The following is an 18,892-nucleotide window of genomic DNA, read 5'->3' on the forward strand; positions in this document are numbered from 1 at the left end:
CAGCAAAGGCTATCATTGGTGGTTTTCATTTTAGCCATTCTGACAGGTGTAAGATGGTATCTTAAAGTTGTCTTGATTTGCATTTCCCTGATCGCTAGGGAAGTTGAGCATGACCTTAGGTGTCTTTTGGCCATTTGAACTTCTTCTTTTGGGTTACAGCTTTCTTCCTCTAACTCAGAGAAATGTCTGAATAGCCAGTGGAGGAACCATTCGGATATTCCTCTCCATGGGCTCAGGGAGAGCTCCTAAAAGCATGAGATCAGACAAATGACCTAGTCATGTAAAACCACTTCCTTCTCCCAAAGAATTTATACATTGAACAGCATTAGTACTTTTTTTCTGTTTTCTCTCTTATTTATCTACTAACAAAGGCTGTGTGCTGCGCTGGGTGTGAGAGCCACTAAGATCCACATGGTCTCTGACTTCAAGACTTTTCCAGTCATAGGAACAGGTGGCCACTCTCAGCCATTGTGCCTAGTGTCATTCCTGTACAACAGGATCTCCCCTCTGATTCCTCTGATAGCCTTAGACACTCAGCCAAAGCCTCAGGAGGTGGAACAAAGAAAACAAAGACCAGGCCATCCGAGGAGGATAAGAAAGAGCTCTTGAAAGCAACCCAGCCACAGTTGTGTTCATAAGATAGGACAATATAGCGGCAGGATCAGTTCCCTACCACGGGGGAAGGAACAGAACTAACTGTTCCTCAGCAGCCATGGAAGACACAGTTTAAGGAAGTCACCAGCCATGTGTCCTGGATGGAGAGAGGTACAAGGTGTTTGCTGGGATCCAGTGAGGAGCTGTGTATGCACAATAGGGGGCCCTCTCTACATGATGAGGAAGTAGACCTTCAGACCTTCAGGGAATCCAGTCTGGCTCTGCTCCCTGTCCAAGCAGGAGTTATTTGGTTCCACTGGGAGAGTCTGGAGGGGTTATATAATCCCACTGAAAGAGTCTGGATGAAGTGGGATATTGGAAGCTCAGGACCGAGGAGACTTGAAAATGACGCACGGGAGGCAAGGCATTACCTGGGTTAGGTAAGCTGCCCTGAGGTGCCCAGCAGAGTAGCCTTCGAAATTCCCCAGGCAAGTTAATCACTGCCCTGCTCCCCCCAGAGGGATCCAACGCCAGGATCCACTTGCTTCTCACAACTCTCTTCATTCCCCTGAGCCCCTGCAGCCGCAGCAAAGGTGAGGGGAGCGTACTGTCGTCTTCCAGCCTTAGAGCAGACCAGGGTAGACAGGGTCACAAATGTCACTAGTTGGACTGCACGTTCCGACTGTTCAATGAGACTGTGGCTGGAACTGAAGGTCCGAGAAGAGCCGCACCTTCCCGGACCTCATCCAGGGCGGCAGACTGTGGCAAGGGCACCAATACTGCTCGATAAAGCCACCCAAGATATGGCTTCTCTTGAAAGTCCCTTTCACAGACTGTATTCAAATAATCTAGACATTGTCTTTCCAAACCACTCGGTCTGCTTACGTGAATTTAATGGCAAACTTGAAAAGACCTGTTTATCTGGAAATGAAACACTTTTGAATTTGTATTGCCGTTATATGGTTTCTTTCTTTTTATTGAGCTGTGATGGACTTCACGTAAGTGGCACCAAGCAGAAGTGTGTAACTCAGTGACCTCTATAGTGACCAACTCCCTGAAATGTCACCCTGGTCAAGACATAGGGGCCCCTCCCTGTCAACTATGTCTCCTGGAGCATTGCTCAGCTTCTGTTAGCTTTATGAATCTAATGTACATTTTAATATATTCAGAATAAGACCTTTACCTGTCTACTTGTGTTTCCTCTGGTTTGTTCTTGCTTTGAATTCTGTTTCTAGTGCAATGTGTGTGTGTGTGTGTGTGTGTGTGTGTGTGTGTGTGTGTATCCACAAGCATATTCTCTCTTCCTATTGTAAGGGAACTGTTGTGATAGTTAATTTTGATTAAATGGTAAAGTCTAATTAATTCAGATTGACTTAATTGGATTAATAGACACATAAGGTGTTACTGAGGCACACCATTGGGTGTGACTGTGAGGGAATGTCCCCGGAGGTTTAACTAAGAAGGAGGAGCCACACTGATTGTGGGCAGCACCGTACCCTGGACTCCAGCCCTGTCATGAATGAAAAGAGAAAAGTGAGCAGGAGAAAGGTTTTTACTTTGCTTTTCCCTGCTTCCTGGCTGCCAGCCTGATGGAATGCATTGCCTCACTCTCCTGCCTGCCACAATGCCACCGCCACTGGTCTGTGAGCCAGGCATCCCTGAACCGTGAGCAAGGGCCAACCCCTCCCTCCCTACATGGTTTCTGCCAGGTATTCTGTGAGTACAATAAGAAAAGTAATCTGTTCAGCTCTGCATAACTTTATCCTTGAAAGAGAGGGGATGGACAAAGGGACAGAAAGAGGAGAAGGAAGGAAGAGACATACAGACAGAGAGGCACAGAGAGAGAAGGAATGACAGACAGCGATAGAGACAGAGGGAGGGAAGGGGAGAAAGAAGGAGAGAGAGAGTGTGCCCAGTGTTACCACTGGGGTAATACTCCATGAGAGGCATTCCCAGTCTGTGTTAACAAGGATCATCTTATTGAGGGTGTGGGGGGTGTAATGGTCTGTCCTGTCCCTTTAGGAGACAAGCCTGACCCATTCCCTCCCCCACTCCGCTGAGGCAGGCACTTCTCCCCCACTTCTCACCCCCATTTCTCTTTCTATTTCTCTCTCTGCCTCTTTCTTCTCATCTCCCCTTTCCCTTCCTTTCCATAACCCACTAAATAAATATCTAACCTCGTTCTGCATGGTGTTCCTATCCAACTGTCTCTCGCCTGCCATAGCTGCAGCTCCTTGTGGGACTGGCTTCTCTAGGCTTGGTCTCTCACCTGCTATGTTGTTCCCTGCCTAGGACCTGCTGGCCCTCATGGCCCATGGGTCACTGGGGGTTCTCCCTGCTTGGGACTGGCTACGTTTGTGGCCCACCATAGTCTTGTTCCTACTGCCCACAACCATCACTCAGGGAACAGTGCCATTTTACTCTCACCACTACAGGTGGTACACCAGAGACAGGATAGGGTATGGAATAAAGTGTAAAACCACCACTCTGGCATTTACTGGCTATGTGGCTCAGAGAACCTCTTTGCCCCTGGCCCTGGATTTCTTCCTCTGGAAACATTGGGCTAATGCCACCTCTTCCTGTGAGTCATGTGAGGACAGCATCAGGTGACAGGTAGTGAGGCTGTTATGGACGGCAGCTCTTGGTGGAGATTGCCTTGGGCAGCACTGTCTGCTCTAAACCCTGACCTCAGGTAGACAGAATGCCATGCCCGCACTTCTAGGGGCTTCTAGGCACATATGGCTGGTTGATCTCTAGGGCAGTTAGCATGGTGGAAGCACTGAAGTGTTACCACTTTATTGAAGTGAAATCACTACTAACATAAACCAGAGATCCAGCAGGAAACTGGACCCAGCACTGAGACCCGGGTTCTTGCAGTCCCTACATGTGGTCTCTACCACTACTGTGGTAGGAAGCTAAGGAGGAGGACCCATCCCTGTGGATGGAAAAATAAAACCTTTACACAGTTACACTGTTGTACTGGGTCACAGGAGAAGATGACAGCTCCTTGCACATGAGAGAGGAAAGGGCCAGAGTGACTCCTGTGTCTTGCAGCCAGAAGTTGGAGTGTGCCCCAGGGACTCTTGGAGATGGAGAAGTGGGCACTGCTGTGATAGCCAATAGGAAACTTGCTCGCAGATGTCTGGGATCAGAGAGACCCAAGGTGCAAGCCTTCCTCTCAACGGTGGGTTATTTTGACAGTTGTAGAAGCCTCTCTTTCATTTCTGCTTCTTGGCTTCACTCTGCAAAACACAGAACTCGGTGTCGCATCAGAGCTAGAGAGTTCAGAGGCATCCTTTTGTTCTAGCTCTGGAGTGGAGGTTGAGCCAGGACAAGCACAGCACAGTTTTTGTTGTGGGTGGGAGAATGTAATTTGTAAGAAACAACTTGCTACTGAATAGGCAGCTGCTGTCACCTCTACTGACAGTTCTTGGCTGTCTGCCAGTCTGTCCTATCCCAGGGCTCAGCCCCTCCTGTCTATGCCTATTCCTGCTTCTATCCATTTGCTTCTGGTACTTTTCCATCAACATGCTTGATTTACCCTCGGCTCCCTAGCCCTAGCTTTGTTTTTCCTCTTCTCTTGTTGCTGAGGTTTCTAGACCCATAGTCTGATGAAAACCTTGATTCCTACAGCATTTGACCGTGGCATTCTTTAGACCTCTCCCGACCCTTTGAGTGGGTACCAGGGACATCACATTTCCTCTTGCATCTTAAAGATCCTGGGTCAAAAGGATTCCGAAGGAAGAAGTCTGGCCACTGAGCAGGAGTGTGTTCCAGTGTGAGTGTGCCTGCTTTCTCACTTGTGATGTGGGCAGGCAGTCTGCATGGTTTTGTTGTTATTGTTTCAAGAAAGGGTTTCTCTTTTTAGCCCTGACTGTCCTTGAACTCGCTTTGGCTCTATAGACCAGGCTGGCCTCAAACTCAGAGATCTGCCTGCCTCTGCCTTCTGAGTACTGGATTAAAGGCATGTGCCACCACTGCCCGGTGGGGTTCTTGTGCACAACTGAGTTACTTGTCAGACTCAAAATATTAAGTGGAAACTATTAGGTGAAAAGTTAGTGTTTACTTTTGGTGTGTGAATCCTGGGGATTCTCTGGGATTTGTTGGTGTGTGCTTTGTTTGTTTGGATTTGGTTTTAGCAGTTGGCTTTTGTTCTCTCTCTCTCTCTCTCTCTCTCTCTCTCTCTCTCTCTCTCTCTCTCTTTCTTTTTCTTTCCCTGGTCCAGACAAACAGGTAATCAAGTTTTGGGGTTACCTTGTCTCTTCCCCATTTCTCCATCTGTCTTTTGAAGTCCCCTTATGCTCTCCGGGCTTTCTTAATATTGGTGAGGCATTCACAGCAGAATTTGTTGCTGGTATGAACTAAACCAAGCAGTTAAAATGCCAGTGTTCTTGGAAGACATTTTCTTCTCTTTAGTGGCCACATCTGCTACTAAAACTGCTAAAAGTTTCCCACAGAACTGCTAAGATCCCTTCACCTTTTGACAATGGATTTTATTGACTAAGAAATCAATAAGAATTAACACATTAAATCTGACTGCTCTGATAGATTCTTATTCTTGTTTGCTGATAAGGGGTCATGGGAGCCAGATTATTGCTTCTCACTGGCAGCTCCCTGCTCTCAGAAGGGTGACTGGAGACTGTGGGGTACAGCCACATCCTCAGCAGGGGATTGATGGCCAGACCTGCACTGGGATGCCATGCGTCCTTGTTTCATGGTCCAGGCCTGGACCACTGCTCTCAACCTCTGCAGAACATCCTAGTGACATCAGAAGCCAATCCCACATCCATGCATCCCCTGGCTTGCTCAGCCCCTGGCTCGTCAGCTGCCTGCTTTCCTTCTTTTTGTGTCCTGCCCCCCCCCCCAACTCTGATCCCATGAACCAAGTGTCTCCTTCATGAGGAAGGAAAGAAGCACATTTACTTGAAACTCTTTGCAGCATCCTTTCTACCCAGCTGGACCACATCCTCTCCTAGTGTTTTCCTAAGGCTTACATTACAAGTAAGCTCAAATATCATTACAATGACAGTTGGTATTATTCAACTAAACAACTATAAATATTGAAATTAAGAACAATCCCTTCCAGGCTTCTCCCCCCCCCCTTTCGTTATTGTCTTGAAAGGTCTGATCCATTTACATCAATCACTTAACTAGAACCCTAATAGAAAACACTCATCTGAAAAATCCTCTCTGGCCCTCTCTTCCCAATACATGTTTTTATCTGGCTAATTTATTTTTAGGCTTAGTTAGCTTGAGAACTAGCTAATTTCAGAGTTATGGGGCAGTATGTCCAAATTCTTTATTCCACTGTTGAGGACCAGGGGCTAACTTTTTGTAAGTCTTTAAGACATAGAGCCATTCATCAGAAAATATCCAAATAATGCTTTTCTGGGGATGCCCTCCTTTTCGGTGGATTGGCGGGCCTCCAGCCCGCGATTTTTGTTTTGCTACATGTCTGCATTTTGTACTCTGCCTTCTAGTACTTCATAGCTGCCAGACTGGCTTCCCAGATCGTCAGTTTGAGACTTAGTTCATCAGTGGACTTGTGCTCAGCCAGAAATATGTGTGGGTCAGCCAGGAACAAGGGGCTGTGCTTAGTAAGTCTGGGAGTTAACTGTCTAGTCTAGTACCTGGGCTGCAGGCTCTGAGGGGATCGTCAAGTACCGGTTCCCTGTGCACAGCTCCTCCTCGTAGTTTTGATAAGGCAGTTAAGGAGTGATTAGTAAGTACTGTGCGCGTGTGGGAAAGTGTAGACGGGCGGCACTATTGCGCTGTCCACGCTCACACTGCTGTCTTCCCTTGTCACCCTCCATTATGCAAATGAAGAGGCGGTTATATACCTCCCTAGTTGGATATTGGGGAACCCTGGCCTCCCCTCCTCTTTACAGTGAGGGTTTCCAAAGGGAGAAGTTGATACAGATTTACTGTTGCCCAGAGTTGTGAACGCAGGCAAGCCTGAGGATGACAGGGGTGGGACAAGGTGAGCCTGTGCCCTTCCAAGGCTCCTGTCCTAACTCTTAGCCAGGATAACCCCTCCGCGGATTGGCTTTCTATTTTGAAGTTCTACCAGGCATGCCTCCGTTTTTGACACTGTGATACATTGCTGTCACCTGCAAAAGTCATGCTCCAGTTCTATAGTCAAGTCTCAAGCAACAGCAAGGACAACAGCTACTCATAACATTTCAATGAGTGTGTGATGCTGGGAAGGTCACATTCACAGCCCACGGGCCAGAGGCAGACACAGAGTGAAAAGCAGGCAGGTTTCACGTTGCTACCTTCTGTCCATCATGATGTGATGAAGGCCGTAGAAGGGCATCCCAAGCCTGCCTCCTGAGCAGACCACACAACATCTTCCCCTGCTTCCCTACTCACATAGGGATCTAAGTCCTCTATAGCACAATTTAAATTCTCTATCTTGTGTAATTCAGGAAGACAGAAAGCCGAAGAATACTTTTAATTTCTTGACCATCAACCTGAGCCCCAGACTCCAAGTTTAGGACCTGCTACATTCTAAGCATCTGCCATACGAACCTTTGACCGGGTTTTAGACTTGTTTGTGCAGATCTACCCCACTCTGCATGGTGCCCACTGTTAGAATACACTGTGCTGATTGCTCACGAGCCTCCTTCTCCCTGAATTGTGTTCCCTGATTGAGTCCCTGGTGCTCTGGAGTCCCCTGGCCACATGAAGCATACACTTAATTGTTACCCTGCTCTCTGGACGGAACAAATGTGACTGTTAGAATGTTCAAGCTGTCGACACAGGTTAGCTTTATACAAGATGAAGGATTTAAATCGTGTTACAGAGGAGTTAGATACGGGCTATTTTGTGAGTAGGGAAGCAGGGAAAGATGCTGTGTGGTCAGCTCAGGATGCTTGAGACACCCTTACTGTCCTCATGATGAGGAACTAAAGGTAACACACCTTTAAGTCAACCTTTAAGTGCTTCTCATTGTGGGGAACGTGACTGTTGTTTGCTTGTATTTGAACCCACTGAGTCATGGATTTCACTTCTTCTCCTTTCTCCAGCACTGGGGCTTGAACCAAGGGCCTTGCAACATCCTAAGCAAATACTCTTCCACTGAGCTCCACCCCAGCCCCATGGTTCCTTTCTATTTTGAAGTAGGGTCTAAGTTGCCCAGGTTGGCCCTGAATTCAATTGGTAGCTGAGTCTGACCTTGAATCTGCAATCCAACTGCCTCAGCTCCAGAGAAGCCAGGATTGCAGCTTTGTGTGGTTAAATCTTATGAACACAAACCAGCATGTTTAGATTGGAATGACGTCTGAAGATCTTGGTGCAAGTGACAAACAGTTCCAGATTCATCCAGCACTTGCATCTTAACTTGTTGTCCCCTAGGCCAGTCACACTGCCGTGGGGACATAGCCAACTCGTTCTGAAGAGCTGCGGGTATCGCAGCTGAAATTCAGACGTTGACAGGATTACAGGAGTCCAGGTCTGCACTGCTTCTTATTGAGCGCATGCTTCAAACCGGAGGTTTAGACTCTGGCATCTGGACTTTCCTCACTCGGAATGGGATAACCATGTAATTATGCCCCAAGACCACTTTTGAAGGAAGAAGAGCAACTAGGACCTAGCATGGGACAAGCTGTCCAAGTCCGAGTCACGGTTATTGTTAGACCTTCTGAGGGTCACAAGACCATCAGCTGATAATCTCTGTAAGTGTCTCAGTTCCTCCTAGAGCCGTCTGACCTGTTCCCTAGCTGCCTCCTCTCTGCTGGTTCCTAGACTGTGTCTACAGCCCCTCGACTCTCCCATCCATCTTCTCAAGCCTGTGCTCCAGGTATCCTTGGCTAGTGTTGCCTCCGGTCACCCATTCTCCCGAACTTGTGCTCTGCCTTCCTGTAATACTGACTAGCTCAACAGTTGTTATCAGAAGAATGAGAGGCAGATTGAAATGGTCTCTATTTTTTTTTCTTTTTGCCCCCTGCCGATTTTCTGTTTCCACGCCTCTGATTCATTCATTTGGAGCAGAATGGCTTGGGAATCACGTGGAAGCAGCTACTGCCGCTATAGCTTCAGTTGGTGGCTTCCATGGGTCTCAGGCCCTGTGGCTCCCTTCCAGACAGCTGACAGAATCAAGGCCGCTACCTCCCAAGAGCACAGCGGCCCCGCAGCGCCATCTTGTGGGCAATGAGCTCCACTAAGCCTGAGCTGAGACCAAGGAATGGGGAAAGCAGCCAAAATTACATTCTACAATAAAATGCAGTTAGCCAGACATACATATCCCATCTCTGGACTTAAATATGGGGAAATGTCTTTCCTTCCTAATTTACATTTATTTTTGATTGGAAATAATATTCTACACTTCAAACAAAAATATCCAGTTGGCCAGTGTGTGTTTTTATGTTCATCTCTGAATATCATGGCATCCTGTGGGTACCTCAAAGGCTTCAGCTTTAAAAATAAGACAAAAGTAGTGCAAAGTCTTGCTGATAAAACATGATCACTGCAGAGTTTGTTACAGGCAGAATCTTGGAGAGGTGGCTCAGTGGTTAAGAGTACCTACTGCTCCTGCAGAGGACCAGGGTTTTGGGTCCCAGTACCCACCTTGGTGACTCACAGACATTTGTGATTCCAGCTCCAGGGGCTCCAATGGATGCTAGATGTATGCATGGCACACACACACATACATGCAGGCCAAACACTCATCCACACAAAACAATCTTAAACAACTCCCAGGATCCCATTGCCTCTCCAGATGACTGGTCCAGACCATCGGGGTTAGTCCCAGCCCTGGTGACTCCAACGTGCCTGAGTCTGAGCGGCACAGGTGACAGGAGCTGGATGGACACCCTGTGTTCCTGCTTCCATGGTTACCCTTCCTCAGCGTTGGTGGTCCGTGCATTATGAGGGATGTTGAGAACTTGGCCTCTGTCTCCTGCCTCCTCCGTAGCCCAGCTGGTGAGGAGGGACTGGATTTATAGGGTGCTTTGTGGTGGAAACCCTGTGCAAATGTAAGAAAACTCAGGAGGGAAACCTCACCGTTTTATGAGGTATCAGAGAATCTGTTTATATTAACCATGTTGCATGAGACCCAATATTCAAATGCAGCCATATGTCATGCTATGGACAGGCACCAGCTGATTGTCCACCTCATCTTTGGTTGTTGTTGTTGTTTCAAGATGGGGTTTCTCTGTGTAGCTTTGAAGCCTGTCCTGGAACTGGCTTTGTAGACCAGGCTGGCCTCAAACTCATAGAGACACCCCCTGTCTCTGCCCCCGAGTGCTGGGATTAAAGATGTGTGCCACCACCGCCCGGCATCACCCCCATCTTTTAAAGGGCTGATCAGGTCAGTAGTTTCCATAAAGTTTAAAAGGGTAAAATTACATTTAAAAATGTTTTTTTTACAAAGGAATATTAGGTTTATTTTACTGCTTATCAGTAGCTCAGTAATAAAAGGTTGTTTATATGATGACCTTTGTGCTAATTACTAAAACTTTAAAATTAATTTTCCTGTACAAGTTATGTGTCAGGATCCTGTTTGTTACTTCAGTCTGTTCTTTGACAGTTTCATGCATGTATATAATGTATTAGGACTGCTCTGACTCCCATCCCAGCTCTCTTCTTCCTCCCTTCCCTATCCAAGTCCCATTCCCTACCAATCTCTTTCCCAGGCTCATGTTCTTTTGTTTTGTTTGTGTACCTCCGGGCTTGACTAGGGCCTTCTGTGTGGCCTTGGTATTGGAACTATCCACTGGAGTCTGACGGGCTTTCCAGAGGGTACATAACTGGAGAAAGTAGTCCCCTTCCCATCCCCCAGCCCATACTTAGCCTGTAGGTGAGCAGTAAGGTGTGGGGTCCCATGAGCATCCGTGTCCCTGCTCATCCACGGATGACTGTTGCGCAGGACCAGTGCAAATCATTGCGGCTGCTCTAAGTTCATGCTTACACTGGCTGTGTTGTGTGTAGAGGATGGGGCTTCTCTGCCCTCCTCCCTGTTTCCCAGCTCCTACATCTTCCCTGTCCCCTCTTCTGCAGTGTGCCAGGAGCTGTATAAATGACTTGTGTAGGACTGCACCCTCGTCATCGCTTCTTCTCAGCATCTTACTCAGCACGAGTCTGGGAGACCATCCACATTTGCTGTGCTGGGGCCTCGGAGCAACCCCTGTTGCGCCCAGGAAGGAGCCCAGCAGCTGTTCAAGGATGCTAGCTAATCACTAATTAGCTCTCAGCACAGTCTGAACAGAAGGCTGGTGTCCCTCACACTAATCGTGCTGTTTATGGGAATCAGGTTATTTGCATCATTAGTATCTCAACATAGCTACGTGAAGACTCGCTAATATATATCAAATATTCATTAAGGAAGTCGGCTCCTGGTGGGTGTGAGCGCCTTTGGTAGTTCAGAGAGACTGAAGTAGACAGGGTCGCTAACTGTTTAAAAATACAAATACCTAAGGAACCCCCACCTCCATCCAGGTCTAGTAAGTTGAGCATCAGAACTGCCTAGGCTCTTACAAAGCCAGTGGCAGGGAAGAGACGGAAATCTTTAATAAATAAATAAATAAATAAATAAATAAATAAATAAATAAATAATACAAATAACTCTACCTTGAGATGGGGGTCAGGTGGAAGGAAGGAAAAAAAAAAGAGCGGCAAGATATAACTAGCTTATCCCTGCCCACAGTTTAAATGGAAAGCACACAATGAGAAGCCATTGGGCAATAAGTAAGTAACATTTTATTTTATTATATTAATAAGAGAGACTGTCTTAGTTAGGGTTACCATTGCTGGGATGAAACACCATGACCAAGTGGGGTTTATTCCAAAAGCAAGGAGAGGTTTGATTTCACTTAACTCTTCTACATCACTGTTGATCATCACAGGGGGTCAGGACAGGAGCTCAAACAGGACAGAAACCTGGAGGCAGGAGCCAACGCAGAGACCATGGAGGGGTGCTGCTTACTAGCCTGCTCCTCACGGCTTTCTCAGCCTGTCTTCTTGAATAACTCAGGGCCACCAGCCCAGGGATGGCACCACCATTAGTTTATTGATTTCATATTGATCACTAATTTAAAAAATGCACTACATACTTGTCTACAGCCTGAGTTTATGGATGCAATTTCTCAATTGAGGTTCCGCTCAGATGACTCTAACTTATGTCAGGTTGGCAAAAACGAGGCAGGACAGATATGAACATCTGTATGAACCCTCAGGCCCCACTGGCTCGTGTTCGCCAAGAGATAACACTGTCAGGAAACAGTCAAAGTGAAGTTCTGAGAATAGCTTACTGTTCCTTTAGTCATGGAACTAAGATGTACAAACTCTCAATACAAATTAGGTTAGAGTCTTAAAATGTCTTCAATTCATAAAATTAAGGGCATTTTGGCCCTAATTTATTATATATAGTCAAATTGTACTGGTTTCTTTTTACTTAACTAATTGCCATTAGTGCTGTTGGTTTCTAACCATTAAAGATGATTCAGAAGGTTAATTCCTCATAGTCATTTTCTTTAATGTTAAACTGTAATTATAGGAATGGATAATACAGCTAATAATACAATAATACAAGTATTATAATAGAACGTGCTGTAGTAATTGTAACAGATTCCTGCGGGTAGCAACCACTCCTGCCTGTACACACAGACTAGTAGCTTATGAGTGTGAGCCCTCCTGTAGATCTGGTAGCCTTGGTTGGCTTTGAACACCGACGTTCCCATCACTCCGCCAGGAGATGGTCCATCAAAACTCACTCAATAAAAGAGTGCAGGAGCCACAACTTCACATCTTTATTCTGTTTGTCTCCTGATGCTTTACCTTAAAAATTTCCAAGTCAGTGGAAAGTCACTAGATTGAAAGACAGCAGCGTAGTATGCACCTGGAGCCGTGTTTGTTGGTGTGTTTGCATTTGTTTCCTCCTGACTCCTCCCACCCTTTACAGTCCAGGAAAGGTCAATAGTAAAATGACAGAAGGATCAAATCTAGGGGAAACCTTATTATGTGTGTGTGTGCATGTGTGCACACATGTGTGGAAGCCAGAGGACAACTTGTGTCTCTCCTTTTGTACTCAGATCACTAGCCTTGGCAGCAGAAATCTCTACTGTGAACCGCTTTGCCATCCGTCTAGGACAGCTCATTTTGGTGCAGTGCTCCAACTAGTGTGTATTCCTGCAGACGATAAGTCATCCAGTCAGTGGTCACAGTGAGGACATCCACTTTGTCCCCAGGTCTAATCCATCCATCCATCCATCCATCCATCCATCCATCCACCCACCTACCCACCCTCCTATCCATCCACCTACCCATCCATCTGTCTACTACATCTATTCACCCACCCTTCCATTCATCCATTCATCCACCCATCTACCCATCCATTTATCCATCCATCCGTCCATCCGCGCGTCCGTCCATCCATTCATCCATCCATCCATCCACCTACCCATCTATCCACCCATACACCCATCCATCCATGCATCCATCCATCCATCCACCTACCCATCTATCTATCCACCCATACACCCATCCATCCATCCACCTACCCATCTATCTATTCACCCATTCATCCACCCATACACCCATCCATTTATCCATCCATCCGTCCATCCACCCGTCCGTCCATCCGCCCGTCCACCCATCCATCCGTCCATCCATCCATTCATCCATCCGCCTACCCATCTATCTATCCACCCATTCATCCACCCATACACCCATCCATCCATCCATCCACCTACTATCTATCCACCCATCCATCCATCCATCCATCCATTCATCCATCCGCCTACCCATCTATCTATCCACCCATACACCCATCCATCCATCCATCCACCCACCTACCCATCCATCCATCTGCCACAACCATGCAGTCACCTATCTATCCAGTCATCCCTCCCTCTTTGTAACAATAATGGCTCACACGTTCTTTCTATTGATTTTTATTCATCACTCATTATTTGTTTCTATGATCCATTCTTCCCCAGTCTGCTCATAATCTGTTCCACCAGTGTCACTCTGTCTCTGGATGACCACATCTGTTTCTGAGTATCATTTATTCTTCCTCCCTTAGCATGGCTATGTAGATTCAAGCATAACCACACTGATATTAATACCCTAGCTTATCTTCATCCAAGTTAACACCCAAATAACACATTTTATTCTTGCAACAAATATTTTTTTTAAGTTACTGCTTTGTTCCTGTTTCTGATTACTCATGGTCCAGTAGGAAACCAGGTTACATTGATCTTCAAAATGTGCCACACTAAATTATGATAATAGCGAGTTATGTGCTCCACGGAGCACAAGAGAAAGGCTTTCCACCCCACTGTGTCATTTAAGGACTCCAGCAGAGTTACCAACTCCTAGGCCTGAGAGATAAATGAGAATCCACCTGGAGAAGTAGCATAATGTTCCAGGCCAAGGAAATACATGTTCCCACTAGGGTTAAGTGTGTTAAGTCCAGTCAGTGTTTCCAAGCATATGTTGGAGGAAGGGTGTGATGGGGGAGGGTGGGTTAGAGACAAGAGGCTGGGAGGGGTGGTTGCTGGAGCTTTTTAATGGCTGCTTGAGATCAGGTCCAAATAGTGTCCCACAAGCTATAGTATTCAACCTTGGCTACATGCTCTTATATCCTGTGGGGGGAGGGCTGTCAGAAATATAGCAGCACAGCCCCAGCCCAGACTACTCCTCAGGACCATTAGGAGCACACAGTGAGGAGCTATGTGGCCATACATTTCAGTTTCAGACCCGGCTTCTGGGGAATCGATCACAAAGAAAGGCATCACAGGACATAGAGCCAACCCTGGAAATGATGATATTAAAAGATTCCTTTTATTTTATAGGATTTTGAACTCAACAATGAACTTAAAATAAATGTTCTAAACTTACTAGAAGAAGTTTTACGAGACCCAGACCTTCTTCCTCAAGAAAGGAAAGCCACGGCAAACATCCTGAGGTAAAGGCCAGGGCAGCTGCTGATGGAGTTGCATCCACTGGGCTCTGCTCATGGAAAATGGGTTCTGCCGGGCCAGAAGGATACATTTGAGATCTTTCTGGGTACCAGAGGTTGTATGCTCGGCAGCGAGGTGTGTTCTATCTTCTGCTTTGTGGAAACAGTTTGGGATCTGCTGTGCAAGGGAGACTTTGGACTGTAGGCTTAAATTGTGTGGGGACAATTTCTGTAGAACCACAGGGTGAAAGAGAGAGACCTTGGGGAGTCCTGACATGAGTCCAGCCAGTATCCTGGAGAGGCTTTTCATTCTGCTTGTGAGGACTAATTAGGAATTGCCAGCTCACCTTGGGGCAGTGTTTCTATGAGAGAGGTGGCATGCCTATAGTTACACAAGATCCTCAGCTTGTTGTGTTGGTCCTGGCCAACTGTTCCGTTCACTCCTTGTCTTAATGGTCTCCATGTCAGATACTCATATGAGGTAGGGTAAAACATGAACCTGAGGTGTCTGTGCGAGGAAGGCTTGGACTTGGCAGGCCCTCCTAGAAAATTGTGTTTGTCCATAGTTGTGATGCCTAGTATTCACACAAATAACACACTGTCCTATGGTTTCGTTAGCTGATGGGGGGGATAATGTTTTTTCTGGTTCGCTCTACATGAAGAGTGCATCCATCAATGGTTTCATGTGCATGTGTCGGTTATGGCTTCTCAGCTCACCCATGGGCACAACTTCTGCCCCTACTCGAGAGTGGGAAGCCTGGCATCTATCTGCTAAGGCCCATTACTGCCTCACCATTCTGGTTTTCAATTCTTCCTTCACTTACAGCGTGGAAGTGATGTTTGTTTTAGCCAAACATGTTTGTATTGTGTCTTGGTGTAATTAATTATAGAGAAAGCATGTGTGGAGAGGGATTCATTCAGCTCAGTTCCTCTCAAATGTAGCAATGTCAAACTTGAGACTGCGGTAATTTAACAATTGTACCACAAGTCATTCTTATTCCCCATTAAGTTCCCAAAGCCAGACCACTGTGATCTAGAAGCAGCTAGAAGTCTAATTGTGTTCTCCATTAGAAAACTGACATGTTCAAGTCCTGACATCTCCTATCCCAGAATATGACCCTGTTTGTGGATAGCATCCCTGAAGATACAGACAGCTAAGTTAGGGCCTGTGACAGGTGTCATTTTAAGAAGATGGCCATGGAAGACAAACATATGGGGAATATCATGTGTGGATGGGGATGGAAATTGCAACTATATAACCACAGACAAGAAACACCAGGGATTTCTGGCAGAGCACCTAAAGCTAGACAATGCAAGGAAATGTTTCCTTAGAGACCTCAGGGATACACACCCCTGCTGACGTTTTGACCATTGACTTCTGTTCCAGAATTATGTATAACTCTGTTGTTCTTGGTTGCCTACTTGGTGGGGTTTTTTTTTGCAAGGGTAGCCTAGAAAATTCTATATTTCCTATTCATAAAAACATCTATATTAATTCTGCCAATCAATGAGTATGGGTGATCTTTCCATCTTCTGCTATCTCTTTCAGTTTCTTTCTTCAAAGACTTGATGTTTTTAATAATACAAGTCTTTCACTTTTGTGGTTAGAGTTACCCCAAGATATTTTATATTATTTGAGACTATTGTTGCGGGTATTTTTCTTCTGATTTTTTTCTCAGTCCATTTGCCACTTGGGTGTAGGAAGGCTAAGTGTTTATCAGCTGTAGGAGTTTCCTAGCAGAAATTTGAGGGTCACTTATGTATACTATCATATCTTCTACAGATAAAATCCTTTGGCTTCTTCCCTTCCAGTCTGTATTCCCTTCATCTCCTTCAGTTGTCTTCATTGTCCAGTTAAGACCTCAGGCACTGTATTGAATAGGTATGGAGAGAGTGGACAGCCTTTTCTTCTTCCTGACTTTAGTGGAAATGTTTTGAATTTCTCGCCATTTAAGTTGATGTTGGATTTGGACTTGCTGGAACCTGCTTTTATTATGTTTAGATATGTCCCTTGCATTCCTTCATGATAAAAGTTCTGGAAGTATTAGATCAAGGTATATCAGGGTGACTATAGCCACATAAAATAAATTGGACAATGTCTCTTTTGTTTCTATTTTTGAATAATTTGAGGAGTATTAGCATTAACTCTTCTTTGAAAGTTTGGCAGAGTTCTTTACTAAAACCATCAAACCTGGGGTTTTTTTCTGGTTGGGAGGCTTTAATGACTACTTCTATTTTATTAAGTATTGTAGGTCTGTATTGTGGTTATCTGATATTGATTTAATTTTGTTAAGTAGCATGTATAGAGAGATTTAGGTTTTCCAGTTTGGAGGAGCACGGGTTTTTAAGGTATGTCCTTATGACTCTGGATTCCCTGGATGTCTGTTGTTTCTAATTTTGTTGCTCTATTTTCTCTCCACTTTTTAGCTAATTTGGCTAAGGATTTGTCAATCTTCTTGAGTTTTCTCAAAGAACCAACTCTTTGTTTTATTGATTATGTGTACTTTTTGTTTGTTTCTGTTTTATTGATTTCAGCTCTGAGTTTGATTATTTCTTGTCATTTATTCCTTTGGGGTATTGTTTCTTTTTGTTCTAGAGCTTTCAGCTGTGCTGCTAAGTTACTAGTATGAGAGCGTTTTTAAAATTTTTTAATTAGAGCCGGGCGGTGGTGGCGAACGCCTTTAATCCCAGCACTCAGGAGGCAGAGGCAGACGGATCTCTGAGAGTTCAAGGCCAGCCTGGACTACAAGAGCTAGTTCCAGGACAGGAACTAAAAGCTACGGAGAAACCCTGTCTCAAAAATCCAAAAAAAAAAATGTAATTAAAAACTTTGTTTTTAATGTAGGCCTTTGGTGCTATGAACTTGCCTCTTAGAACTGCCGTTACTTTGTCCCATAGGTTTGGGTATGATGTACATTAATTTTCATTTATTTCTACAAATCTTACAAAGTCTTTCATTTCTTTATTAATTTCTATCTTGACCCATTTTATATTTAATAGTGAGTTGTTCAGTTTCCACAATTTTGTTAACTTTCTGTTTTTTCTGTTGTCGACACCCAATTTTAATCTGTGTAGGTCAGATAGAATGCAGGGTTATTTCAATTTCCTTATATCTGCTGACGCTTCCTTTCTGTTCACGTATGTGGTCAGTTTTGGAGAAAGTCCCATGGCATGCTGAAAAGGTATGTTCATTTCTGTTTGGGTGAAATATTGTGTAAATATCTGCCGAGTCCATTTTGTTTACGACGTCAGTTATCTCCAACGTTTCTCTGTTCAGTTCTTGTCTGGATGGCCCATCTGTTGGCAAGAGGTGGGTACTGAAGCCACCACTATCACTGTGCGAGGGCCAATGTGTTGTTTAAGCTGTAACAGTGTTTATTTTACAAATTTTGTTCCCCCATGTGTTTATGCATAGATATTAAGAATTGCAGTTTCCTCTTGGTGGATTTTTCCTTTGATGAGTATGTGTGTACATTCCTATATCTTCTTATTAGTTTTGATTTAAAGTTTATTTTGTCAGATATTAAAATGGTTACATGGACTTGCTTTTGGTTCCATTTGCTTGGAATATCTTTTTTCACCCTTTATCCTGAGCTGATGTCTAACCTTGATGTCTTTTGGAAGCAGTAGAAGGATGGATCCTGTTCACATCCATTCTGTTAGTCTATATTTTTTATTGGGAAATTGAGACTATTGATGTTGAGAGATACCAATAAGCAATGTTTGATTCCTGTTATTTTTGTTGTTTGGGGGGTGGTGGTGGTGGTGGTGTGTGTGTGTGCTTCCCTTCTTCTGATTTTCTGGTCTGGCATTATTTATTCCTTGTGATTTCTTGGGTGTGGTTAATCTCTTTAAGTTGGAGTTTTCTTTCTAGTGCCTTCTGTAGCTCTGTATCTGAGGATAGATACTGCTTGAATTTGGTTTTCTCGTGGAATGCCTTTCTTCATCCGTGGTGATTGAAAGACTGGGTATAGCAGTCTGGGTTGGCATCTATGATCTCTTAGAGTCTGTAGAACTCTGTCCAGAACATGACTTTTAGAGTCTCCATTGAGAAGTCAGGTGTTATTCTAATAAGTCTCCTTAATCTTTTACTTGGTTATTCTCCCTTTCAGTTTCTAGTAGTCCTTCTTTGTTCTCTATGTTTGGTGTTTTGATTATTATGTACTGAGGGGACTTTCTTTTCTGGTCCAGTCTGTTTGGTGTTCCGTGTGTTTCTCGTAACTTGATAGGCATCTCCTTCTTTAGGCAAAGGAAATTTTTTTCTATGATTTTGTTGGAAATATTTTCTGTGCATTTGACCTGGGCTTCTTTTCCTTCCTCTATTTTTATTATTCTTAGATTTGATCTTTTTATAGTGTCCAAGACTTTCTGAATATTTTGTTCCAGAATACTTTTGGA

General features: G+C 44.9%; 1 protein-coding gene across 4 annotated transcripts in view; it reads left to right on the forward strand.

Annotated features, from left to right (window-relative positions):
- Positions 1–18,892, forward strand: part of Rasgrf2 (Ras protein specific guanine nucleotide releasing factor 2) — a 226,012-nt gene that overhangs the window by 190,286 nt on the left and 16,834 nt on the right. For all 4 annotated transcript variants that reach the window (XM_013349696.2, XM_026783773.1, XM_026783775.1 and 1 more), the window contains one exon: positions 14,388–14,500. In XM_013349696.2, the coding sequence (XP_013205150.1) occupies positions 14,388–14,500 (113 nt within the window). The remainder of the gene's footprint in view (positions 1–14,387; positions 14,501–18,892) is intronic.

This window comes from Microtus ochrogaster, chromosome 19, assembly GCF_000317375.1.
Source record: "Microtus ochrogaster isolate Prairie Vole_2 chromosome 19, MicOch1.0, whole genome shotgun sequence".
NCBI lineage: Eukaryota > Metazoa > Chordata > Mammalia > Rodentia > Cricetidae > Microtus > Microtus ochrogaster.